General features: G+C 38.8%; 1 protein-coding gene across 2 annotated transcripts; it reads left to right on the forward strand.

Moving 5' to 3' along the window:
* Nucleotides 1–225: 225 nt before the first annotated feature.
* atp11b (ATPase phospholipid transporting 11B (putative)) lies at nt 226–27,636 on the forward strand. Of its 2 annotated transcripts, XM_056758450.1 has the most exons (31): nt 226–498; nt 4,368–4,484; nt 4,644–4,733; nt 5,571–5,651; nt 5,752–5,859; nt 6,117–6,245; nt 6,430–6,533; nt 7,090–7,137; nt 7,288–7,352; nt 7,603–7,684; nt 7,773–7,923; nt 9,223–9,420; nt 9,637–9,795; nt 9,964–10,139; nt 10,268–10,336; nt 10,425–10,498; nt 10,586–10,689; nt 12,062–12,243; nt 13,903–14,106; nt 14,202–14,355; nt 14,491–14,593; nt 14,714–14,859; nt 14,939–14,998; nt 16,799–16,926; nt 17,049–17,187; nt 17,810–17,875; nt 17,951–18,054; nt 18,141–18,306; nt 19,028–19,113; nt 22,784–22,917; nt 26,231–27,636. In XM_056758450.1, exons 1-30 carry the CDS (start codon nt 472–474, stop codon nt 22,884–22,886), a joined length of 3,423 nt encoding a protein of 1,140 aa, XP_056614428.1. In that variant the 5' UTR covers nt 226–471; the 3' UTR covers nt 22,887–22,917; nt 26,231–27,636. The 2 variants fall into 2 exon arrangements, with proteins under 2 accessions (XP_056614428.1, XP_056614427.1); XM_056758449.1 differs by lacking the exon at nt 19,028–19,113 and having other exon boundaries at nt 227–498.
* The last annotated feature ends 31 nt before the right edge of the window (nt 27,637–27,667 follow it).

Genomic DNA, 27,667 nt, shown 5'->3' on the forward strand with positions numbered 1-27,667 from the left:
AATACAATTTAAGTTCTTGTGTGTGACCTGTAGCTTCAAGGTGAAGACTATTTAACGATCGCGTTCATACGACGTTATGTATTCTAATAAACAGAAAAGGGGTTCGTGGTCAATTATACGACGAGTTTAAATAACTTACACCTCGTCAATATTACGGTAGAAATTTAATTCCTGTAGCATTTGTAACAACTTTCCGCCGCCGACGTGCGCAGTTCATACGAGGGATTGGTGACGTCACTTCCGGAGTGTTGTCAGTCAGAAGTCATCAACGTAAAGCGCAGTCGTCGTGCGGTTGTGTCCGAGCGTCTACGTATTCGATAATGGGTCGGGAATCGAAGTTTATCGGCGGGCACACGTTTTCTGTGTAATGCGGAGAGGAGGAAGTATCGGGAGAAGCAGTTGTATTGATGCCGCGGGGATTCGTGTCGGTGAGGTGGGCTAGCTTACTGAGCTACGGTACCTGAGGACAGAATGATCCGCTGGATCCGACAACAGCTGGTATGACGCTGTCACTTTTAAAGATCCTTCAAAACTCACTTTTATTCATTTCTTACACGCTTGTCCTAGAGATGTGCTTCCTGGTTTTCTGGATTTTATTAATCTTTTGTCAGTAACGTAAGTTAGCGGCGTGTTAGCAGCATCAGTCTGCCAATTAAGTTTTTTAACAGGTTTAACAACTAACGTTACTTAGTTAAAGCAAGTTAGCGTTTATCCTTTGTAAAACATTTCCGTGCTGGTGTTTATTTAAATAACGCTGTTGACGGGAATGTTTCATTTCTGGTATTGAGTTAACAAAACCGATTTTGAATTTTTTTATGTTAAATTGTTAGAGAATGGTCCGTTACTTTTCTACTTTGTGTGTGTGTGTGTGTGTGTGTTAATTGTTTTGGAAGGAAGAACGTGTGGCATTTATAGGTCGGGGGCTAATTTCGTTATGTGTTGCTGCTAGTTTCGGTTTGTTAGTGTGTATGTATGTATTGTTTCTCTCTGTCTTGACACTTCTGGAAACTGCAAGGCTTGTTCTGCGATAAATATCACAGGTGAAGTCTCGTGCATCTGAGGCTTTTTTTGGGCCAAGTTTTTGGGAACATGTTTGTTCTTTTAATGCGCACCACTGTGCTTCCAAATCCCTCAATGTTAAACGAACTGTATGAAATAGTAAGATCTTACTGAAATGAACTTATTTGTTTTTAATATTCTGTAATAAAAATACATTTAGCTACTCTAACATAACCAAATGGCCAGAAACCTAAATCTATATGCACGTAAATGAACAAATTGCGTTTGGTCATTGTGTTCAATATTTCTGAATGGAGCAGTAAACAGGTATTATTGAAACTGCAGCAACTGTCTATTTTCTAAGTAGGTCCACACCTTTCAGGTGATTATTCAGTTAATATTGTTCCTCTTTGACTCCATAAGCACACGTAAAGTAAACATTTAAACAAACAAATCTGTCTACCATAAACAATGGCCATTGTACATATGGGAAATGGACTTCTATGGTGCGTGCAGAAATAAGAATGTCGTATTGTAGGTCAAGGTACATAAATAAGTATAGATGTTTTATACCTAAATCCTCAAACGTGTGTAGAATAGAACTGTTTAAAAGTCATAAAGCAGCAAGCTGATATTTTATCATTGAGTGTGTTTTTGCTTTATTTAAGGTATCTAAAATGTCTGTGTAAAAATGTGAAATTGCAGAATGTGTTGATTTAGTGGATTTAGTTAATATTGTTAAAGGTTACCATCGATCAATAATATGGACTTGAATAAAGATGATGTCATAGCCAAGCCAACAACTCATCTGGCAAAAATAAATTTCTTATGAGGGTTGAAACGTGGTTTTAGGTTTTTTATTGTAGTTTTTCTCAATCAGATATCAGTTGCTTGGTGTTAGTAACTGATTATTGCAAAACATTGGTTTGGTAATGCAGCGTTTGTACATCTAAAGGCTGTGTCTTAATGCTTTTCGGGTTCACTCAGGAAGTGTTGCTAGATCTGGTTTGACATCTGTGGTTGTTTTCTTTAACCTCCCTTTAAAGCAAAAATCGCGCTCGGCCACAGTTGAGAGCAACTGTGATATATGTTAGTACGCCCTTAGACACTGCTACCATGTGGCTGCAAGTTCATTTCGATGGAAAAATTTTGTGGTGCAGAACTACATCTACGTTTTTTTACAGTCACTCATGGTGGGCTTTTTTACACTGGTGGGCTTTTTTAGTCAGTAAGGCTAATTGGGTTTGTTCTGAGTAATTGGATGGTTTTCGAACAGAGAGGTGTTATTGAAACGGTGAAAGGAACACCTGCCAGTCTGCAATGGACATCAATAGTATCCAAACTTCCCAAATATTATTGTTTCGAGACGAAAAATTAGCTAGTGGTTTACCATAAGTTTAGTTACTAATGGAAAATATAAGCACACAAGCAGGTGCGCCACATCTGTTTTGCTTGATTAATGGTTGTAAATGACGGGCTTAAGTCCACAGTCACTATTGAGGGAATGCATTGACGTCATTTGCCCATGTGAAAATGTTGGGACACGCCCTTGGACACGCCCAAGCTCCCCTGGGTGTCAAAACACCCCAAATAATTTGCTGAAATTACGAGCAGCAGGATGATCGGTGATCCTTACGAAGTAAAAAGGAATCAGGTTTTCTTGGACACTGAAATGTTGAAATTCATAAACAATAGAGTCCCTGTAGATTATTTCTGATAGCAAGCAAAAGAAACCGAGAATACCCGTTACTTTGCTAAATGTGTCTTTCCGATATTTGGAATCGAGACTGCGATACCAAGTTTAACTGCTTGATGTCGATGTACGATACAGTTTCTTTAAATGTGACAAAACTACATGACCCATTCAACAAATTATTTATTTAAAGGTGCAGTTTATAATAATTTTGCAGTAAAATATACAAAAACCACTAGGCTAGTGTTATATATTTTGTTCAGCTGAGTACTTACAATATCTCAAATGTTTTCAACTACTTGTAAATCGTGTATAAATCAGTATAGAAAAACCCAAAGTTCAGTTAAAGCCCAAGGCTTGGGTTAGTCCATTTTTGACCCAATGCTAGGTTCAAATAACCCAATTTTTTTTAGAGTGTAATATTTCTTTAACATTGGAGGGCGATAACAGAAATATCGCCCGACATACAGTATCTAAATATTAATAGCCTTTTTATTCTGAGCCTGAGAAAATAGCCAAAAGTCTAACGGGTCTCAAGACATAAAGCATTTAGTTGTAATAATAATAAAAGGTGCGATATCATTTGTTTTTCTAATTAATGGTTTTATAGCTTTACAACCATTTTACAACCTCCTTATGTATACTGACATGGTAGTCCTTATTCCCTGCCAATGATTGAAGGGATATTGTATATACACCCGTGAATTTGTTTGTGTGCATTATGAACATGGAACATGTGGTAATGAGTCACCTTCATTCAGTACTTCTTTTGATGAGTTCAAGACATTTTTCATCGTGGCTTCTACTTCATTCACCGCTGGTACACTTTTTTGCTCTTACCCTCATCCCAGCCCTGCCAAATTTCTATTCCTGGTCAAGTGTATCTGATTATCTTCTGTCTGAAATTGTTCTGCCAGTAATGGCGTCATTGCCCTCTATGTCTACCTAATATAATTGTTAAGGTCCCTTATCATTCTTTGCTCATATTCATGAGACATTAATTGTTAAAGTAGTGAATAAGGGGGATCATATTCTGAGCATTTGGAAATGTTGTCTGTGCTGCTTTTACTGCTCTTGTTCTAGCATTTGCTAGTCATTTTTGTGCTCCACCTCTATCATTATTCACAAATGCCAATATCATGTTTACATAGGTCAACCTACCCCCCTCCGTAAGTCACCAACAGCGCACACGGGCGTCAATGACGCGTGGCATTGATTTGCAGCAATAGTTTTCTTTCTTTGGTTTAACAAGGTGGTCCATCTCGTAGGCTGGAGGTAGGAAAATCTGACTACGGAGAAGATCACCAAACAATAGTTCCTCATACCTCACCATCTCATGTTTTATCATTTCCCCTTCATTCACTATTTTCTTATTCCCTATTATTGAAATATTAATGAGTCCATATCCTTAATCTGCGATGACCGAATAACTAGATCTTGCTGTACAGAATTAGTTTGTGGTCACGAATTTGTTTAAAGCCTTGATTTAAACATTTGCATACGTGTTGATGCCTGCACTCAGTTTTCTTTTAATGGGAAATTTATACATGGTTGCGTTGTACTGTGCTATCCCAAACCCAAACATCTGATTCGGTTTCATTCGTTTCCCTGTGTGAATGTGAGGTGCTTGCCTGTCCGATACACAAACCGTCCTGTCTCTTCTTCTTTCTTACAGGGCTTTGACCCGCCCCATCAGAGTGACACACGCACAGTTTACATAGCAAACAAGTTCCCGCACCACGGCCATTATATTCCTCAGAGATTTGCAGACAACAGGATCATCTCATCCAAGGTAGGAGTTCACATGCAGTGAATGTAAAAAGGTCTACAGCCGACCTACAGAAAGATGTAAATTTGTAGTTATTTGACTGTCACGTGTGCAGACTTTTCATACTCTGGGAGAGGATTTGACAGTTAAATTCTCCATGCTGTTGTTGTTTTCTCTTTCTAGTACACCGTGTGGAACTTTGTCCCTAAGAATCTGTTTGAGCAGTTCAGAAGAATAGCCAATTTTTATTTTCTAATAATCTTCTTAGTTCAGGTAAGTCCTGCATCGTGACCAATAATGATGATGATCCCCATTTCCCTATAATTTACTAATATTGAAAAGTAGCCCCCAGAAATGTATTCCCATATCACACAAAAGAGAAATGATAATGTAATGGTTACTGTTTTGGGTGACTAATGTTTAAGTTGTTAAATTTTGCTCTTCCCTCCAGCAATCGTGTTGGCTAGTTTTCTTGCATAAATTTTATTGTACAGTTGTTCAAACTGGATAAATATTTGGAGAACTGTTTGAATGTTGACGATAATGATGAACAAATAGTTTGCTCTCAAACAATGATAATGATTGGCTTCAGAGCGCTTAGGATATATTGTGTGTGTATCTAATACTATACTTCATGATGCTATTTTAGACTTGCGCATTTTTAAGTTTTAGGTTCCAGTCCTAAATTCGTTGTATCTGCTTGAAGATTATTTATGAATAGAATATTCATTACTCCATTTAAAGGAAGTCAGTAAAGGTTTAGGGAAACAGGAGGGTAAACAAATTATGTAATTAATTATTAATTACTACATTAATACATTTAAGGGCAATCCGTATACATGGATATGCATTAATGTATGTTTACACAGGAATATGTTCTTATAAACAACATTGTATCTAACTTGGTATAAAACATGAAAACTGCTTTGTAGAGACTTGGTGAAACATTTCATGTGTGATTATCCAAATAAGTTGTTGAGTCAAACGTTTTTGTTACCAATGTTTTCTTCAATGAGCTTTAGTTTATCAAAGATTATCATTTTTTTGGGAAAAAAATTAACTTCAGATGGTACACTGTTTCATAATCAGATCTGCTTTCTCCCCCTTCAGTTAATGATAGACACACCCACTTCCCCTATAACAAGTGGACTTCCTCTGTTTTTTGTCATCACAGTAACTGCCATCAAACAGGTGAGCTTTTTTTATGGCCACTGCAGAGAACGATGTGCACACAACGTTTTGTCAGTAAGACTGAAGGGTTTTGTTTTTGTTTCAATGCTCACAAATACAGGGATACGAGGATTGGCTGCGGCACAAAGCTGACAATGAAGTTAACGGAGCTCCGGTATTTGTTGTGCGCAGCGGAAGTCTGGTCCAGACGCGATCCAAGAATATCAGAGTAAGGTCCAGCTGAGGGCATGTCCTCCTATTGTTGGTAAACTGATAAATAGGGATGTACATTCAAAGGACATTTGCTTTAGTTCAGATCGTCTGAAACGGCACAGGTGATACAAAAATAAGATTCATTTGTACATTATATGCAAAGTACATTCGATTACTCATCCCCCCCAAAAGTGTCTCACAGACCAACACTGTTAATAATATATAGTTGGAAAATGTTTCTTTAATGACAGGCTGAAATGTGCATGTGTGCAGGTGGGTGATATTGTGAGAGTAGCCAAAGATGAGACGTTTCCTGCGGACCTGGTGCTCTTATCATCAGACCGCGCGGAGGGAACTTGCCATATTACCACCACCAGCCTGGATGGAGAGACTAACCTGAAGGTCTTTGTTTCATCTGCTCATACAAATGTTCTGGAAGCTCATACAATTGATTTAAAGAGAAGCAGTATAGTTTGGCAAAACTGTGGAGAATGTATTGGCCAAACAGGAAGAATCTTTTTGGATAGCATGTTCTGGTTTTATAAACTGCACTAGAGGTAAACTGAATGTATCTTGTGATGTGTAGACGCACTTTGCAGTGCCAGAAACTGCTGTGTCGCAGACGGTGTCTCGGCTGGAATCTCTCCAGGCTGTGGTAGAGTGCCAGCAACCCGAAGCTGACTTGTACAGGTATACAGCCCATAGAAAGGGAGGGATAGTTCACCCAAAATTGAATATTCTGTCATCATTTAATCACCCTTATGTAATTTCATACTTGTATGCATTACTTTGTTCCAATGAACACAGAAAAAGATATTTGGAAGAATGTTAGTTATTTTAAGTTCCAGGACATCATTGACTTCCACAGTAGGAAGAGTAGAATGGTAAACTAAGGTGCCCTAGAACGCTTTGTTTTTCTAAATTCTTCAAAATATATGTCTTCAACAGAACAAAAAATACTATACATTTTTTTCTACTATGGCAGTGGATAATGTACCAGAAGTGAAAATATGCTAACATTCTTCAAAATATCTTTCTCTGTGTTCATATGAATAAAGACATTTATACAGGTTTGAAACAACCTGAGGGTGAGAAAATGATTACAGATTTTTAATTTTTGGGTGAACTATCCCTTTAAAGAACTTTATAATGCTGAAGCATGACAAAAATTCCAGATTGGTGCCATGGTGTCAATTTTACATGCCGTGTGACTCATTATACTCTTTCCTCATGCATTTTCTCTCAGATTTGTTGGAAGAATAACTGTTACCCAACAAGAAGAGGAGATAGTCAGGTAAGACCACTTTCAGATGTGAAACCCTTTGCAGAATCGAAACGGGTTATAAAATTCTTAAGCATTTAAGTTCTGAGGTCTTTGTTGATTTTGGTTTAATATAAGATCAGGGTTGGGGGTTGAGATTTACTCATTTTTTATGTCTTTCAGACCTTTAGGACCAGAGAACCTCCTGCTTCGAGGAGCAAGATTAAAAAACACCAAAGAAATTTTTGGTATAACTTGCGCATTGTTTTTTGTGTCCTGAGATCAGAGAAACCATCAAATGTTGCATTTGTGGTTGTAGAGTTAAACAAAATATTCAGTGTGAAATACTGGAAATGGGATTTGTTAAAAAAAAAATGTCAAAGACAGTTTTTGACTTTGCATTTATTTATTTATTTATTGTGCTACTATGTGATATTATATATAGTACTTATATTTTGGTGCCACTCTGTATTTTGATGCAACATTTATATTGTGCAGGTGTAGCGGTGTATACCGGCATGGAGGCCAAGATGGCACTCAACTACAAATGCAAATCCCAGAAGCGCTCGGCAGTAGAGAAGTGTGTATTTCCTCACGTTCTCATTTCTCTCTTAGTTTGTTCAGTGCCTGTCCTTTAAATGACAATGCATTTTGTCTCTCTCATGCAGATCCATGAATACATTTCTCATCATCTACTTGGGTATTTTGTTGTTTGAAGCAATCCTCAGCACTATTTTGAAGTACGCGTGGCAGGCAGAGACAAAGTGGAACGAGCCTTTTTACAACCAGAAGACTGAAAAGGAGAGAAACAGCAGTCAGGTCAGTACACAACATTATCTCTCAAAACACAAACAGAAATCAGCTTACTTGTATTGGCATACAATTAACCTGAGTTTAGTTCTTTTAAGTGCTGTCAATCGATTAAAAAAATTAATCTGATTAATCACACATTTTGGCATAACATAAATGTTTTAAAAATATACTTTTACAATCTAATAATTTCACATTTAATCTTCAAATTAATGTGCAACAATAGATTTCTGAATTTCAAAAAAAAATATGAAATTATGAATCATGTTTATTTCGGTGTCAATGAACATTCATCACAGTCAACTAAATGCTGATTTCTTAAAAGTATGCAAGGTTCATGGCATAAACTCATTGCATAGACATTTCCACAACCATAAACATGAAACGGCATGACATGATATGTAATTGGTTGCTTGACATGTCAATCAAAATGACCTTTTGGGCGGGCCTTAAACTTAAAGCAGCCAAGGTTTCCAGACCTTCAGTATGAATCTGCTGCACGCCTTTTAATCATAAGTAATGCATAAATAATGTTTTCACAGGTGGTAGTTTTAAAGAAGAACCCTATTTGCCAATTCAAGTAGTTTTTTTTTACTTTTCGATAAAACCACCCTGCAATTTTATCACAAAATTAAGCATTTTGGCTGCAGAAATCACAAGAAAGCTCTGCAAGGAGCTGTAGGGACTGGTTAAAGAACTCTTTACGCAGATGACGCCACTCCCATTTTCACAACTCTTTGCACTCATTTAAGATTGTATTTAACACGTTGCAGTCTGTGCTTACGAAAATGCAAGACATAACAGCTTTCTGTCATAATTTTGGTTTTATTCATTCAAGCATGAAAGAGAACTTAATACTGTTTTGCTGTCTGACAGAGATTCACCGACGCAGCCTTTAGCCCGTGACTGTATACACCACCAGACTGGACCTCACGTCGCGTATTGCCGCGTCCCAGAGCTAGAAGCTGTCTATCTTCACTGAACAAAGCAACTGTTTCAAAGACGCGCTTAAATGGTTTAAAAGCCTGTACACGAATAAGAGCGTCATTATATAATGTAACCTAGACAAAGGATGACGCAATAAACGGGTGATGCGTTAATTACATTTACAATTACAATTACAACGTGTTACTTTGCGCAAAAAAAAAATCTCAAACGCTTTAACGTTGACAGCCCTAGTTCTTTTATATGTACACGATGAGCGTTTGCACTACTAAGAACACGTATGGCACTTTAATTGTAAACATCAGTCATTATGAAATTCACTCATTTCGCACTTTGAGACGCCTGGTTCTGTTTTCTTTACAGATTCTGACATTTATATCCGATTTCCTGGCTTTCCTGGTGTTGTACAACTTCATTATCCCGATTTCTCTGTACGTGACCGTTGAGCTGCAGAAGTTTCTGGGCTCATTTTTCATCGGTTGGGACTTGGATCTTTACCACGAAGAAAGTGACCAGAAAGCTCAAGTAAACACATCGGACCTCAACGAGGAGCTCGGCCAGGTGTGTGGGATGCTGTCCTCCTTATAAACAGGCCCAAAAGAAATCTAACACTTACATCTTTGGCGTAAAGGATTTGAAATTCTCCAAAATAATTTAATAAACAGAGATATTCGACTATCTGTGTGCATAGCGTCAGACTTGTCGTGCTTGTTAAATACAAGAGAGGGGACATGTTTGAATGTGCGATTTATAATAAAGAATAATGTTTTGTCCTAGGTGGAGTATGTTTTCACAGACAAGACGGGAACTCTGACCGAAAACGAGATGCAGTTCAGGGAATGTTCCATCAATGGCATAAAATACCAGGAGATCAATGGGAAGCTTGTCCCTGAAGGAATGACAGAAGACACTCCAGACGGACCTGTGTCTTGTCTGGTAAGGCTTAATCTCATGACACTATCAGTATAAAGTAACAACGCACGGATAAAATAACCAAATATGGCATTCAAATGATAAACGTGTCATTTAGAAAACTTCTAGTCTTAAGTTAACGATACATTACAGCCACATATCATCTCAACAGTTTCTTAACGTAACTTTCAGAACAGAGAGGAGGAGTGGTTCCTGAAAGCTGTCTCGCTGTGTCATACGGTACAGATCAGTTATGATCAAACAGATGGACTGGGAGACCCGTTCTCTCACGCCAATGGCTTCACACCTCAGATGGAGTATTACGCCTCCTCTCCTGATGAGAAGGCACTTGTGGAAGCCACCAAGAGGTGAGAGTACAGCTGTTTTCATATATTTGTAAAGACGTGAAACCTCTTTTACTGATTTGAGATATTGTTTACAAAAGATTAACGTCCTCATTTTATCAACTTAAATCTTGCATGTTTTTTTACTTTAGGATGGGTGTCACGTTAACAAGAAGCAGTGGAGAAACCATGGAGATTAAAACGTTTGGGAAAACAGAGAAGTAAATAGATAAATCCAGTCTTTACATGGTAGTAAATGATGTTATCACAGCATTCATAGTTGTTTAACAGCTGTTGTTCTGTACGCAGGTACAAACTCCTCCACGTTCTTGAGTTTGATGCAAACCGCAGACGAATGAGCGTGATACTGCAGAAGCCCTCAGGCATGTGCCTTTTAACACGTATGTGCTGGTTATCGAATAGACGCGGCGGATGAGGAGTTAACCTTATCCCATAATGTCTCTCTATAGGTGAAAAGGTGATGTTCACCAAAGGAGCTGAATCAGCCATCCTCCCCTACACCACGAGTGGAGAGATCGAGAAAACCAGAGTCCACGTGGATGAGTTTGCAATGGTGAGATTGTTTAACACGCTCTCTGATTTCTATGGCTGTCTGATTCTGTCTGTAAGTTAAACCTCGATAATGATGCACCCAAGCAATAGGCATGTCGTGATAGCAGCTTTTTGTTTGTTGTATATTGCACAAGAAATAATTGCGATACTCCATATTATTGTCATTTTATAAATATGTTAGTGAGAAATAATAATGCAAGGACACCCTTTTAAAGTACAAAACCTTTTAATAGAATATTTGTACATTTGGGTTGTGAATAATAACTGAAGTGTAAATATTTAAAATAGATAAAACGGACCTGAAAAACAAACCTCTCTTTATCTGGAACGACTTTTTGAGTGGTGTTCTTCTTCGAAGGAACAAGACGCTGTTTGGAATTCGTATAGGTTTTTTCACATTTGCGACTGGAAATTGGTCTGTGCGGCCGTGAAAAAATATGTAGGCGCACTGGTGCGATTGGCCTGATCAAACTCATTTAAATACAATCAAGTAAAAACCCAAATGTCCCTCCATGTAGAGTATATTACGTGACATTATGCGATGTCTGCTATCGGCTGCTTTTCATGCTAGTCAACTGAGCAGTGTTTCCTGTTATGAGAAAGGAAAATACACTTATGCGCCATTTAGTTGGGTTGCTCGATTTCTGGGTTTTGGAGTCGATGGATCGACACTGTGACTCCAAGGACATAACGGCCAATGTCTCTCCGTAGCTATGGACTTATGGCAAAGCTAAGACATTTCTTTACTTTATTTTATAGAGTTACAGTTACACAAATAAACAAGTTTTGTACTTCATTTCATTGTTTTGAATTGAGGCTTTGTAAATCTGCGATATACAACCCTTTTTTTTTATAAGTGAATTTATAAATTCACCCTAGGTTCGACACTTCTTTTCGAATCATAAAGACGTTGTGCCTACCTCGTTCTTTTCTTAATGTAGGCTAACTCACTACCTTTTTGTGTTGGGGATTTTACAATTAAAAGTATTTAAGAAGATCAATGATTTATTTTTAAACCAACAATTTATGCTATAATAATAACCCCAAAATAGCTTAATATATGATTTGTGACTTCCTGGCTGTTGCTAATTGTTTTGGTTTTAAGCTGGACAACTGTTTAAAACTTGTTTCCACAAACATGATTTTGATTCATGTCCAGTTATGCGCACAGACTCACGTTTAAGCATAGCGCAACACTTAAATCATAGCAGCTAACAACTCTTAACAGTTGTTTAGAGATTTAAAATCTTGAAGAGGGACAGACGAAATAAATGAGAGCTTTTAACAAATGGGAGCAATTTGGAGTTTCTAATTCAAACTGTCTAATTTCCCCGACACGTTTCAATAGTTGTATATGCAACATCTCTTTGTAGAAAGGTCTGCGGACGCTGGTGGTGGCCTGCAGAAACTTCAGCGTGGATGAGTACCAAGAAGTGGACAGACGGCTCCATGAAGCCAGAACCGCTCTACAACAGAGAGAGGAACGGCTAGCCGAGGTCTTCAACTTCATCGAGAAAGACCTGGAATTGCTGGGAGCCACCGGTGTGGAGGACAAGTGAGTCATCAGATTTGTGTTCATTTGTTCTGAAGGCTGACGTCTTTACTAAAATTCATGAAAGACGTAAAACACTGCTCAAAGTTTGTCTGAATTTTTGCATGATTTGCCTGGTACTATTTTTGTTGTTGTTTACCAACATTGTTTAGCTAACTGTTTTAAGTATATAATATATATATAATATATGCTTGTTGTGCCCTTAATAATAAGCTTGTTCTCAAATGGTGAAGACTCTAATAAGAGTTTAAAAACACTCATTAAACTTGATTTAAATAAATAATAATCAAATAGCTCAAATATTCTAATACAATATAACTTCATAAAACTACATAGAAAAAAAATATTTTTCAAATTTCAGATGAGAACTTCGACTATTAACACAAGAATTTAAGGCCTAGTCCACATGAACATGGGTATTTACTTTTTTTTTTAAATCACGTCCACACGCAAACACGTAATGACGCGTTGTCAAGAGCATGCCAAACCAACAGGTGTGGATATCACTATGAAGTCATGTTGGCCAATCAGTTGGTGGCATTTCAATGCCATACTTTAAAACTTTGTTTTATTTAAAAATCTTCACCCTGAAAGGAGTTTTCAGGATGGTTCGGTTTCAGTGACCAGGTACTGCGTTTGCGTGTGGACGAACGGCCAAACCGCATAGAAAAAGCTGTTTGTGTGGATAGGGCATCAACTGGCTCAACACTGCCAGTTGAGCTTCAGGTTAATGGATGATGAATAAAATTTTTGCTTAAACTTACAGTTTCGGCTAAATAATACATCAGTCAATATGAGTGTAATAGCCAAAATGTAATGATTTTGCAAGAGTGTGATTGCACGGTGAGCAGGAAGCTAGCGTTGAGTCAGCCTTCGGCTGCTGCTGCTGCGACTGATGTGGTTTGACATGTCGTGGTGACTCATGCGGCTCTCTGTGGACTAAAGGCCAGCCATGTGAACCGCAGTAAAATATAAAGTCATGCATATGAATGTGTCTGTTATCGTACTGAAGTCATTCCACGAGCATGTTCACTATTCTTTAAAACCTGTAGCCTCAAAGTACTAAAGCCTAAACACATTTTCCAATGTGTACTTATTGAGGATCTTCAGTCGAATCTTCACTATATTTATTACAAAGCAAACACCTGTTTTAGTGACTAAAGAACCAATGAGGTCTGATGTTATAAACGTGCCACCATATTAAGCGAAAATGAAATGTAAATGTAGTAGAGTAGGCGGGGCGAGACCGTGGTTCGAGTCCGGTGAGTAATTGTGAATTAGCGCCAGCTGTGCGCACACCGGCCTCGAATCACGTAGGAGATGGGAGAATATAAAAGGAACGAGCGACCGGACCGTCGAAGAGAGAGGACCGGGCCCGAACTTATGTTATGTTTGTATTTATATTTATGTTATTTCGCCGGCGGTCGTCCGTGAGGGGCCGCCGGCTGTTTTTATTTCTGTTAATAAATGTTTAATGTCTGCCGGTTCCCGCCTCCTTCCTTCCCTTTTATGGAGATTTGTTACAGTAAACAAACAAGCAAATCCAAGTGCTAAATTCAGAGCATCGTCAGTCTTGTTCTTTTTGTTAAACTTTAGGCAGTACTTCATTTTCTGGTTTTATGTAGAATGATCGCATTAAAGCGAAATCAATCCTTTTTCCAGGCTGCAGGATAAGGTCCAGGAGACAATAGAAGCCCTGCGATTGGCCGGGATCAAGGTGTGGGTTTTGACCGGCGACAAACACGAGACGGCTGTTAGCGTGAGTCTCTCCTGCGGTCACTTCCACCGCACCATGAACATCCTAGAGCTCGTGCAGCAGAAATCAGACAGCGAGTGTGCCGAGCAGCTCCGCAGGCTAGCCAGGAGGTACAGTAGAAGTTTTTGGGTTTTAAGTCACAATCCTCTTATCTCTGCAATGAAATCAGACGCAGAATGATGGCGGTTTATTGATGTTTGCGCAGGATCAAAGAAGATCACGTGATCCAGCACGGGCTGGTGGTGGACGGTGCCAGCCTGTCTCTGGCTCTGCGGGAACATGAGAAACTCTTCATGGATGTGTGTAAGAACTGCTCGGCTGTGCTCTGCTGCAGAATGGCACCGCTCCAGAAAGCCAAGGTGAGTGACCTCGTTCACGTTTCACATTGGTCTTTTAAGGCCAGGGATCGCGTGTCTTCGGTCTAGGCTAAATTGCCCCACACTGGCCTGTTGTTTTCGATGTTTTGGTGTTAATGGTCACTGTGTGTTTGGCAGGTGGTGAGACTTCTCAAGACTTCCCCGGAGAAGCCCATTACGTTAGCCATTGGAGATGGAGCCAATGATGTCAGTATGATCCAGGAAGCTCACGTCGGGATCGGTAGGAACAGCAAACATGGCTTTTTAGTTTGAGATGGAGATAGACACTGTTTGCAATTAAAATGTACATTTTCCGTTAGTGAATCTCGCAGTCAAGCTAACAGAAATCCATTCCACACAGGTATCATGGGGAAAGAAGGAAGACAAGCTGTGAGAAACAGCGACTATGCAATTGCAAGGTTCAGATTCCTATCCAAATTGCTGCTAGTGCACGGCCATTTCTACTATATTAGAATAACGACCCTTGTGCAATACTTTTTCTACAAGGTATGGTTTCCGTCCGCCATTTGCGTGTGCTTTATGCGAGATGTGATGTTCTTATGAAAGTGTTTGTTTTTTCTTGTAGAATGTGTGCTTTATCACCCCCCAGTTTTTATACCAGTTCTTCTGTCTGTTTTCACAACAGGTAAGTGTCTCTTCATCTTTTGTCATTATATGTACATAAGTAGGTCCCAAAACGTTGAAGCTCCAAAACGCACATCCATCCATAAATAACACAATGTAACACATTCTTTCAAAAGTTGTGTTACGCTTACATTTTTCCAGTTTCTTTAAGACAACATTTTAAGACTTAAAATGAAGACTTTTTGTTTTTTCATCGACGGTACTCACAAAAAAAACCTTACGAATCTTTTCACACATTTATACATTTCGGTATTATTACTCATTTGCAAAAACAAAAAGGTTTGGCATATCACTGACCTCAAAACAACATGTTAACAGTTACAAAAATATTAGTCATCCAAAACTTGTAAATTTTTGTATTTTATGACTAATACTGTTCTCACAAACCATGTTCCAGACTTAGTCATCCATCATCGCTTCATCCAACCTTCCCTGTGCTACAGAAATGTTTAGAAGTTTCTCACATTGACAATTGAATTTTTTTTTAATATGTGTGAATGTTTTTTTTTGCAATATAATATGTTGTAATTTATGATATAAGCTCGAAATTTACTTGAGCTAAATATACACTAAAACATTGATGCTACGTGAAAATAAATATTATCACAATGTTTAGCGAACAACAATTTGTTACACTGTGAAATCCAAATGACTCCAGTGGGTTTCAATTCTTTTTTTAAATACAAAGCTAAATTGCATCTGCAGTCCCTGGGCAGAGATTCAAATGCTTAGGAACTGTAGTACAGAGAACACTAATACACATATTACATTATCACAATCCCTTGCTTAAGTGACTGCAGAACATTGCTCTATGGTAATATTACATCTAAATGAAAATAATCAAGAAATCTTCATTGATCACAAGTTTGGTTCATCTTTAACCATATTCGTTTTCTAATATGGTTAATGTCTTCTGAATTGAAACTAATGGGTTGTGACGTGTTTACTAACCAACCGATGCCACAATTCTGGTTTTAATCCTTCTACATCATGGAAAATATACTTAAAGTACAGAGATAATGAAATGTTTATTTTCATGAATAAATAATTGGATTCTGGAACTGAACATCTACAAAGCTCTGGAAGTTAACATGTGAATGTCTTTTTTACACACACGTGTGTGTGTGTGTATATATATATATATACACTCACCTAAAGGATTATTAGGAACACCCGTCCAATGTGGCATTAATGCAATTATGGTGGTGGTGTAATGGTGTGGGGGATGTGTTCTTGGCACACTTTAGGCCCCTTAGTGCCAATTGGGGATCGTTTAAATGCCACGGCCTACCTGAGCATTGTTTCTGACCATGTCCATCCCTTTATGACCACACGTACCCATCCTCTGATGGATACTTCCAGCAGGATAATGCACCATGTCACAAAGCTCGAATCATTTCAAATTGGTTTCTTGAACATGACAATGAGTTCACTGTACTAAAATGGCCCCCACAGTCACCAGATCTCAACCCAATAGAGCATCTTTGGGATGTGGTGGAACGGGAGCTTCGTGCATCCCACAAATCTCCATCAACTGCAAGATGCTTTCCTATCAATATGGGCCAACATTTCTAAAGAATTATTTTCTGCACCTTGTTGAATCAATGCCACATAGAATTAAGGCAGTTCTGAAGGTGAAAGGGGGTCGAACACAGTATTAGTATGGTGTTCCTTATAATCCTTTAGGTGAGTGTATATACTGTATATAGAATAATTTTACTGTGTTGCTTGTTTTTGCATGACTGAAGTGTGAATCTGTCATTTGCGGTGTGGGGCTTGACATGTTTGTGGTGTTTTACAGACTCTTTATGACAGCGTATATCTGACGCTGTATAATATCTCCTTCACCTCTCTGCCCATACTGGTGTACAGTCTGTTTGAGCAACTGGTGCATCCGCATGTCCTGCAGAGCAAGCCAGCACTTTACAGGTACAATAATCAACACGTACTCCATAATAAAAGAATATGCCATCACTGTTGAACAGTTTAAAGCAGCAATAGCCTGTCAGTTCGGGTCAGGTACGCTAAATGAATTTCTGTTTGTTCATCAGAGACATCAGTAAAAACTCCCTCCTCTCCTTCAAAACCTTTTTGTACTGGACCCTCCTGGGCTTCTGCCACGCCTTCGTTTTCTTCTTTGGGTCTTACATCCTGATGGGAGAGGACACCACGCTGATGGGGAACGGACAGGTCAGGACTCCTTTTCAGATTTATTTAGTGCAGTCCTATCTGGATTTATCTCTTAAACTCATGTGGGTCCATCTCAGTTTTGTTCTGTTTCCGCATGACACTCCTTTGATATCAATGTTTTAATTTATATATGCGTGTGGATATAAGTACCTCGAAGCGCTTAAGATAATAAATGCACTTGGAGTTTAATAACCATATCACAGCGTTCATGACTGTTGGTCAAATCCTTAAAGTAATGACACTGTTATCTGGCACAGAGATAGCGTTTACTATCTTTCTTTTTTTATCCGTATTCTCTTTTTTCTGCTTATGTCTTTCTCTTTCTTACCGTGCATGCTTTCAGATTTTCCGAGCTAACAAGCAACTGGTAAGAATTGAGTGCTTTCCAGCTGATGCATGTGTCTTTTGTAAATGACCAGATGTCTGTGTGAGTGTCTCTCGGCTGTCTTTTGCTTTCTTTCCATTCCTGCCAATGCCATCCTCAATTACGGGGATTAATTACGACCAGATCTTGACTTTTGCTTGAGAGTAAATGGCTTCCGACAAGCCGATTCGAGACACGCTTGATTTTGCATCAGTCGAAGCACTTTGAACTTTTCAAATGGCGGTTTCTTTCTTGCAGATGTTTGGAAACTGGACTTTTGGCACTTTAGTATTCACTGTGATGGTTATTACGGTAACGTTGAAGGTAAGTTTGGCTCCAGCATGGGACGTTTTGGGATTAAATGTGGGCATGCCGTTCATTTAATCCGTTTCAACACAGCTGGCCTTAGAAACTCGTTTTTGGACGTGGATGAATCACTTCGTCACTTGGGGATCCATCGCCTTCTACTTCATCTTCTCCTTGTTTTACGGCGGCATCATCTGGTACTGTATGGCTTTCTTGATTCTTCCGCTCGTTCTGTTTTTTTATTTGAACTAACCGTAGTTTGATTTTCTCTCCGTGGTGTTAGGCCGTTCCTCCACACACAGGACATGTATTTTGTCTTCGTCCAGCTACTATCCAGCGGTTCGGCCTGGTTTGCCATTATCATCATGATCATCACGTGTCTGTTTCCTGATGTCATCAAGAAAGTGCTTTTCAGGCACCTGAATCCAACCAACACACAGAAATCACAGGTGAGCGTCTCGATTTCAACCTTAGTATGAGCTTGTAAAGAGTTGTCAATGTGCATGTTGGTATATTAGCGGTGTTTATCAAAATAAGAGCTTTAGTTCAGCTTACCACATTACTTCTTAGCGCTCAGCCACCATCACTCGGACGCGCTCATGAGCTTAATGAGACAAAGGACACATCATTTGCAAGCACTGCAACGTCGTCTTATATGAGATCTTGGCAGTCGAAGCGCTCTGGAGTCTTGCAGAGTTGGTGGTGCAGGAACAACACAATGCACGGATGATAATAATGAATCTTGACAGGTTTTAGAGCCGCTCACTGCATGTACATCCTGTAAATTGTGATTTTGTTGGAACACTTAGGAAGGATATTTCCTTACTAACATAACATTACGGTTCCTCAATATAGTTCTTTTTGGAGTAAGAAGCTTCGATTTGCATTGTGGCTGTACTTCAGATATGTGATGTGTATTGACCTAGGATCAAAGTCTACGCTACATTTGACACCTCTTAGCGAGACAGTAGCTGTAGTTGAGCGATTCATTTCACAGCAGCAAGGTTCTGTGGCGTCAGCACACGTCGTCCTGCCGTGCATTCTCTCTGCATCCGCTGCCTGTCTCTGTCAATTTTGAACGCGTCCAGATTGTTGCCTTCAGGGCGTGAGTGTGTTTAACCGCACATGTGCTTTTCTCCTCTTTTCTGACCCTCTGTGTGTGTTCTGTAGATGTACACCAACCGTGAGGCTATAGGTGATGACTTCATCGCACTGCAGCCTCTGTCCAGAGCCAAGAATCCGCTGGGCAAGATTAGGTAGAGTAGGACAGATACTCTCACTCTGCATGCTGCGGAAAATAAACTAACCAGCATTTGAGAGAGCAGAGAAAAGAGAGCAGTTCTCCTTGCATGTGTACTCCACCACCCACAAGTGCATGCAGGGCATGTTTGGAGATACGTGTTTGTATAGGAGCGTTGTATTGCAGCCTTTTAGTTGCTTTATTGTTCAAATAATTGAATGGATTGCATGATCCTAAAACGATGATTTCAAATCTAGCTAGATGAAAATGCTTGTTCTTTATTGATTGATTTCAGCCGGATGGAAAGGAACTATAACTAAGTGAAGTTTTTGCAATTCCTAAACACAAAACATTGTCCTCGGACATAAATCTTCCATTTATTTGCGTGTTTGGAGCTTATTTTATTTTAGGATGCTTTATGTAGGCATCGTTAGCAACTTTCAGATAAAGTTTCTTTCAAAAAGTGCATGAGAGACTTGACGCGCAACTTTTGTTTTATGTAAGCATTTTGATGACCATAAAATAGGCCTTTTTTACGTGGTAAAAAATATTTGCTGATATAAATAAGAGTAATTATAGTTCGGTTTTTTTGTTGCTGACACAACATTTACTTTGAAAACGTCTCTGAAATAAAATAAAGAATTAGCACTTTTATTAAGTTGTAATTTTAGTAAACTATAATAACTTTGGAAGCGTGCAAGTATTTGGCCCACTTTAATTGAGTTATAACGTTTTTTTAATACATTTTGCAATTGCTTTATTTAAAATTGACTTTTCTCTTCACTTCGATTTGTGTTCCTCAGGGCGGACGCGGAGCATTTTAACGCCCGTTCACCTTTTTTTCCGAGACTTACCGCATTGTTTGTCCTTCCAGATGGAGGAGGCTAAGATTTCAGTCAGCTCAGAATATGACACTGCTCAAATCAGGAGCAGAGGGGAGGACAATCGGCCACTGATCGCTGCTTCTCCTCCCCCCACCTCTGGTGCAGCCCCCCGCCCCTTACCCCTAGGTAGTACAGCACCCGCTCGCGCCTCCCCAATCATCCGGTCATGTGACACTGCTTCTTCCTGTCATGCAGCTAGATTTAATATATTTTCATTTGCAGAAGACTTTGTTGTTCTCAAGCATGCATACTTTCATAATCAAATAATCATCACCATCACGGATTGAATGAGCTGGTCTCGTTGCCATCAAAACTGTAACGTTCACTAACAGCTGGCGGTAATAGTCGATATATTTTGTTTTAAATCATGTTTTGCTACTCTGTATGCAGTTGTCTATGGGTTATTATATTGCAATATGTACATTTCAGTGTGTGTGCAGATCTGCAGCAAACAGCAAATGGATAGTTCAGCTTTTTATCCCCCTATCAATGCCGTTTTCATCTCCAAAGCACAAATTTGTTTTTGGGAGCTTACAGTTTCATTTGTTGATATTATTTTGAAGCATAAAAAAACATACAGTTTAAAAATATCAGTGTAGCCTTTAAGGGCATTTGCACAAGAGGTTTTTCTGCACCTGGTGTAAATATATGTGAGGATGTAATTCTAGACCCCTGCAGATATCCAGGCAGTTTTTTCCTGTTTGGACTGAGAAATGAACATGCGTTTCAGATAAAACTTTTACAGTTTTGTTTGTGGATGCCAATTGATCACCAGTTATACTTAACCAGGAGGTGTATCTCTTTATTTCATCATTTATGCGTCAGTACAGTACATTTATGCTCATGCAGGAGATTGTTTTGTCTTTAGACCCGATTGTAATTTTGCAGTGTGTGCTGATGTGGGTCTGGAGGGATGTTTGTATTGGTAGTTTGCATAATGCCTAGTCAGGGTAACTGTGAATGAGACGATAGAATTGACTTCCTCTAGACCCGCGACTCTGAGTGCACCCACTAAAGCCCGTAGTATAGTTTCCATTTTACAGGTACGCGAGGGACAGTGTACAGTGTGCATGACGAAAATTTTGTCATTTATACTTTGCGTATAAAGTGCGCGCAGGTTGGGTATGCGCATTCCATTTCTTGCAGTAACCACCAGGTGGCAACTGTTTTCTGGGAGCATCAATTCAATGTTGTTGAAGAAAACCTGACCCCTGTAGGCCCGGGAGAAATATTGTAATGGCTTAATCCGCACTTGTCAAAACCCGTTTGTACACGTATGAGTCAAAAGCAGTATAATTTTCAAGGCTGTGCGTTCCGCTGTACGCTCACGTACACCTTTACGGACCTTCCTTGATGATCTTTGACATTTACATTTAGTCATTTGGCAGACGCTTTTATCCAAAGCGACTTACAGTGCACTTATTACAGCGACAATCCCCCTGGAGCAACATGGAGTAAAGTGTCTTGCTCAAGGACACACTGGTGGTGGATGCTGGGATCGAACCAGCAACCTTTGATTTACCAGTTCAATGGTTTAACCCACTAGACCACCATCTTGACCATTGCAGTTTTGTTTGAATCACGTAGGCCTGGTTTGCAGTGAATTGAGATCCCGTTATGTTTTCTTTTACTTTCAATAAAACGTAGCGATTTAAGTGGTATGAAGCATTCTTGGTTATGGGCAGCTTCAAAGAAGAAGAAAAGAATCCAAAATTAACGCAAAAGCGTAGTAGTAGTTCGATCAAAGAGCTTCCGCTATTTACACCCCACAGTAAAAACTAAGGGATGTTTCTGTATACCCAAAACACAACTTAATATTACACGCAAATGCGTTCTCCGAGCTGTAATTTAAGAAACCATACCAGCCTTTAATAATTTAGATGGAGGCCAAATCTATGCCTATGGATTCAAAGAGACAGGATAATTTATCACTTTAATGTATTCAGTATTCATTTTTTCCTGCATGAATCCATGCACTGCTTCTCTTGATTTTAAGCGAATTGCATAAATATCTGCCTTCTGTTTTTTAGATGACCAGATGCCCTATCTTTTCTGGGGTCCTTGTCCTGTATTTGAATCGCTTTTCATATGCAAAGTACAAAATAAGGGTGTACAAGTACAGGTATAACATCCTTCGGAGTACGTATACGTGTGTGTTTATAAATACAACATTAATATGCACAGTACACAAACAAATATTATATAAAAACAGACTTTTATTTTGGATGCGATTAATTGCGATTAATTGTTGACAGCCCTAGAAATAAAAGATGCTATATATAAGTATATATCTTGACTCGTTTTTTCATTGCATTTACACATGAACCAACAGATGTCCTCGAACGCAACGAAATAGTGAAACAAAAATTTTGCGAAGCAATTGGTTAATTTGGTACGTTTTGAGAAGCATTTAGCTGTAAAAGTCAATTTGCATACGTGAAATAAAATAAACAAGTTAAATAAAATAAAATAAATATTGAATAAAATTTTGTTTTACTTTGTGGTCAGATTTTTCATTTTGTTTTATTATTTCTGTTTTGATTCCCAGCCATCTTCCTATTTTCTACTTTATTTGTGGAAATTGTCTAGTATTTCCTTTGTCTTCCTGAGTTGGGCGATCAACGGTTAAACATCTTTGAAAAAATACAAACTGCATTGTTAAATGCAGAAAAACATTTACACGACCGAATACGAGCCGGTCCAGGTAAAAGTACCATGCTCACCCGGTGCATTATGTAGGACAGGCATGTGTTTGTGTTTACCTTATTACCTCATTCTCTCTATCTCTCTGTCTGTTTTCAGTTTATTGAGGCCAACGAGGGCATCGGATGTGTGGACTCCATGTGCTGTTTCTCAGAGGGGCAAAACTCATGCACCCGACTGGGCCGGCTGGTGGAGCGAATGATGGGCCGCTGCGACCTCTCTCGAGCCACCAGGTGCGAGCTTTCTCTCTCTAGCCTCTGCTGTAAGCACATCTCCTACAAGCTGGAGCGAGAAGAGTCGGCCGCACCGGACGAGTGAAGGCCGGCACCGCACTTCAAGCATTCCATAATTGTTAAAGCATAGAGTTTAGGAAAGAAACGGGTGCATTCATTTGCCTTGAACCTCTTAGTGAGATGGTAGGGTCTAGTTATGTGTCATAGTATACAAAGGAAGTGTTTCATAATTCTTATATTTTTCAGTTTACTCCGTTTTTCATGGTCTTTGCCTCATTTCGAGGTGCGTCGTTCTTTGGTGTCGTTGCTTTGTGTGTCTTTTCTATGTGGCAGATTATACGATCTGCTGAAGATATACCATACAGTTTGTGCCTCCATTATATATCAGACTCTGTATCCGTCTACTTATCAGACATCCAAGTATATGCTTGTGGAATGTTGTACTATAATGACAGAATCCTTGAAACATCCTCTCATTGTGTGTTCTGTGTTGTCGCATCCCAGTGTTGCATCACGTCTTTGACTTTGCCACGTGTGCATTTCTCTAATCGGAGGGAGTTTGTGACGGCATGCTAGCTACTGTAATGCACTTTTCACGTAATCATTTCAACTGTATGTATCCGTACTTTGGGACGCACGGCGCTTCCGGCGCCTCGTAGAATTCCCGTTCCAGTTGAAGCGCTAGAACACTGCCATTTAAGAGCAGGGTGTCAGAGATGACCTCTGATCTGACTGGCCAATTTCGACTGTAGATACAGCATCCGTCTACCGTTGGTCCGATTGGCTCGATTGTAGCAAAGAGAATAAATAAGAGACCACATCATGATCGAGAGAGACACTGGAAACTGTAGTCTTCGAGGGGATTTTTTAATCATTTCTGCACTTTTTGTGTTTAACTTTTTAAGCCTTACGAAAGAAAAAGACGATTTGCGTGATGGCAGCTCTAGGGAATTGCTGTTGAGCGGTCAGTGAATGCCAGAATGTGTGTTTTCCAGAATATTCTTAGACACATTCAGCTTCATCGCTGTTTGTTTACTTTAATCTCAAATTAAAATGTCTAAACAATGATATATGTTAAGTTAATACAAAGAATATTTTGATAGCCAAGTATTTTAATTTGGTTTAAAGGTAAAACTTTACTATAAGGTGCATAAGGTGTTAATAATTAGCTAATGCGTTAGCTAACACAAACTCACAATGAGAAATACTTCTACAGCATTTATTAATATTAATTTGTGTTAGTTTCATCATTTAATGATACTGTATTGAAATCAAACGTTGTCACTGTAAACATTAGTTAATGCATAACTGTATTGACATGAACTTACATTGACAAGGATTAATATATGGTGAAAAACTAAATTGTTAGCTAATGCATTTACTAATATTGAATAATAGCACCTTATTGTGAAGCGTTACCGTTTTAATCTTTTTACATTTATCATCACTTGTTAGAAACTTGTCAGATTAGGCAGATGACAACATATACACGTCACATGATCTCATCCCTATAGTTAAAAAGTAATAAAACTAAATACAAAAATAGTCAAATATTAATTTGACACCATCAGATATTGTGTGAGAAAGGCTATATAACATTATAATGATGTCAAAATGGGAAAGAGAAAATATGATATCTGTCACTTTTCTACTGAAACCTTGAATGTCCAAATTTGCTGTTCTTCAGGAAATAGAAAAAAACATTGAATTTATTCCTTACTGTCTTATCCAAATTAGCAAAAACTCTTGATCAGTTTTATTGGATATACCCAGTGACAAAACCTAGTGACAAACATAAAGGGTGACTAATAATAATGATTATTGGCAAAAAATCATGAAATATGGAGATAGGAGGTTTCAAAAAAAAAGAAGTGAAATAGTTTGATTTGATTTATTTCATATCAAAAATAATCTGATTCTAGTCCGTGCTTTTTATTTAATTCATCGAAAACATGTCACTTATTAAAATAAGCAAGTGACGAATATCAGTATTGAAATTGGCCAATAATATTATAATAGTATCATATACTTCGATATTAGGATCATATCAAATCATATCCGTGTTATAAAATCAGTTGAGAACCACTTTTAAACAGCGATGATAATTGATCTTCTGTGGTACGCAGTCAGTGGTATATTAATGCAAATACACTCTCTCTTTTACCATCTGTACCCCTTCACAAGACCTTAAAACGGTTGTCTTCATCTGCAGGATGCAACAATGGTACATTTATTGTCTTTCTTCTTCCTCACACGTGATCCAAAGATAATCGCATTACTGTAGTTACCAATGTACTCTTTCTCTTCTGTAGCATGGGTCTCTTTATAATCCGGCTGTATTGTAAGGGCATTAGTCCTAAAAGCAAATGAATTGTATGAAGACATTAAGCGGGACAGGTATGGCGTTCGAGAAGCTTTTGGCCGGCTCAAGGGCTGCCATTCTATTTACATATACATTATATGCACTGTACAGCAAACCTGTATACACGCAAGATATTTTTCTACAGTCTATAGATTAATGTCATCGGCTAGTTTCCAATTTACAATATGTACTGTAACGTAACCTTGATTCATATACCTTATAGTATGCGTATGAGAGTTATCATTTCTTTAGAAGAATGTTATATTTTGTGAAGGCTGTGGAAGGATGTGTTTATATTTGTGTTTGGTGTCTTGACCATGCATTAACCCATGTTTCACTAACATCTTCATTCATTTTCCATTGACTTTGACTGTTGCATGCTGATCTTCATGGGCTGAGTTCAAAAGCTTTGGAGGATTGGTATAGTAGGGATGCAGCGATATAAGAATTTTGACCGATGACTACTTTTTTGTTAAAGATGATTATCAGTTTTATATGTATATTGTTTAGCCATATTTATATAAAAAACGTGCTTAAAGTTGTAGCTAACCAATGTGGGGTCACTTAAGTTACAACCATACATTGGCCAAGTTTGGGTTGGCCAATACATCAGTCTACATAATTCCCAATAAAATCTTAAATGATGATTTGGCATCACTTCACAGTTTGAATAGAACTTAAAAAAACAATTTATCTGGCCTCCCGATATCAGCCAATTCTAACCGATTATTATTTCTAGTTTAATCTTGCCAATGTAGTCACTTAAATACACTGTATTGTGCATCCCTAGTATAAAGGTCTTAAAAAAAGCCTTTTAGTGCCTCTCCATCTTCCACCTCTCAAATATATGTCAGATTGTAGAGCAGATAGAACAAGAATGCTATATTGTGCACTTGTCCAAAGCATCCACACTCTCCCCCTCATTCTTCCCCATTTCCTTGATGCTTCCAGATCATGGAGGGACTCGGAGACCTTCTCCAATGACCGAAGCATCTTGACGCTCTCGCCCATGGAGGTCTCTCATTGTTAAGGACACCCATGCGCCAGCCCAAAAGGAACCGTTCGTGGAGTCCGGAGACACCGAGCCGTTCCCCTTCCCCGCTCTAGTACAATCACCAGCCAGTCATTTGCAGAAATCACTGTCACGCGGCTCTGATTCTCCGAGCATCAAACGTGACCAGCGACAAGGGATAAGCAGCGATTTCTCGAACTAACCAAAGGATTTGTCTCATTCGAACGATTCTGTTTCTGACGGTCGTAAACCGTGGAAGCTTATGCAAAGGGCCGCCGTCTTTCCTGAGGAAAACCAGGGGTCTGTTTGAAAGCCATAAATCCCCTTTAAATGCCTGATTTTCAAGGCATTACATGTATGTTCAGCATAAGTAGCACTAGCTAGCAAACCTGTAGCCTCCTTTAGAGTGAAGAGGACCTAAGATGCCTACCCAACCTGTCTTGGATTGTGCAGACGATGCAAGAATGTGGCCGATGGGGAAAAACTGACATATCATTCTTAAACTCGCTCACTTTAATCTTCATATGCCACGTGCCATCTTATTTTTTCTTTTTTCTCGCGCACGTTTGCTATTTTGCATTTCTAACCATTGTCATTAGTTCATTTTTTGATGTGTTTCCCGTTTTTCCACTTGCATTGCTAACCACTCATTAGAGTAGTTTGATTTTGTTGTGTGTGTGTGTATTTAACTGATTTAATGGAATAAACTTCCTACATGGGCAGTGGGTTACTGCTACATGAATGCCTAAGCATCGAGACAACCGTTTTAAACTTGCTTTATCAACTATACTGACGTCTTTGATATTCGACTGCATGCAACGCTTCGGTCGGTCTGCCTCTGTAACTCGCAATGGAGACGTGGGAAAACTGGACTTTTCTAATCCCAGTGTGCCAAGCGTTAACTAGGCTTGGGACGTTGGGATTTGTTTCGTTTTTTTGCTGCAAGGATCTGGATCCTTCAAATCAGGTGCCGTGACCCGTATGGCAATTGAATGATGGGACTGAAGTTTTGGAACCGTTTCGTTATGTCATACTGTGGATTAGTTTTGTTGCTTCTGTTTTTTTGATGTCTTTGTTGGTTGAACGAACCTAAAATGACTCATGAACACAGGTCAGCTCTTTCAAATTCTCACTTCGAAGTGTTTTGCTATGTGATGTATTGAATTATATAGCAATTCAGAATGCCATTTTTCTGAAGTCATTAGCAATAAGACTCGATCTAGCCGTGCTGTCAGTCATTCATTTTGCAGTTTCATGTTTTCTTCTGTTCTCCTTATATTGCATATGTTTCAATGCTGATGATGTTTATGAAAGTTCTATTTACAGAATAAATAATTTTTTTTAATTGTGGCGTGTCATTTATACTCAACAGTGAA

The sequence above is a fragment of the Triplophysa dalaica genome, chromosome 10 (assembly GCF_015846415.1).
Source record: "Triplophysa dalaica isolate WHDGS20190420 chromosome 10, ASM1584641v1, whole genome shotgun sequence".
Taxonomy (NCBI): domain Eukaryota; kingdom Metazoa; phylum Chordata; class Actinopteri; order Cypriniformes; family Nemacheilidae; genus Triplophysa; species Triplophysa dalaica.

Excerpts from the sequence above, each read along its gene's own strand:
- atp11b (XM_056758449.1), top strand. The coding sequence starts at position 472 with ATGATCCGCTGGATCCGACAACAGCTG. Across the intron at positions 5,860-6,116 it reads CGCGATCCAAGAATATCAGA|GTGGGTGATATTGTGAGAGT; the intron begins GTAAGGTCCAGC and ends GCATGTGTGCAG. Across the intron at positions 18,307-22,783 it reads CCAACACACAGAAATCACAG|TTTATTGAGGCCAACGAGGG; the intron begins GTGAGCGTCTCG and ends GTCTGTTTTCAG.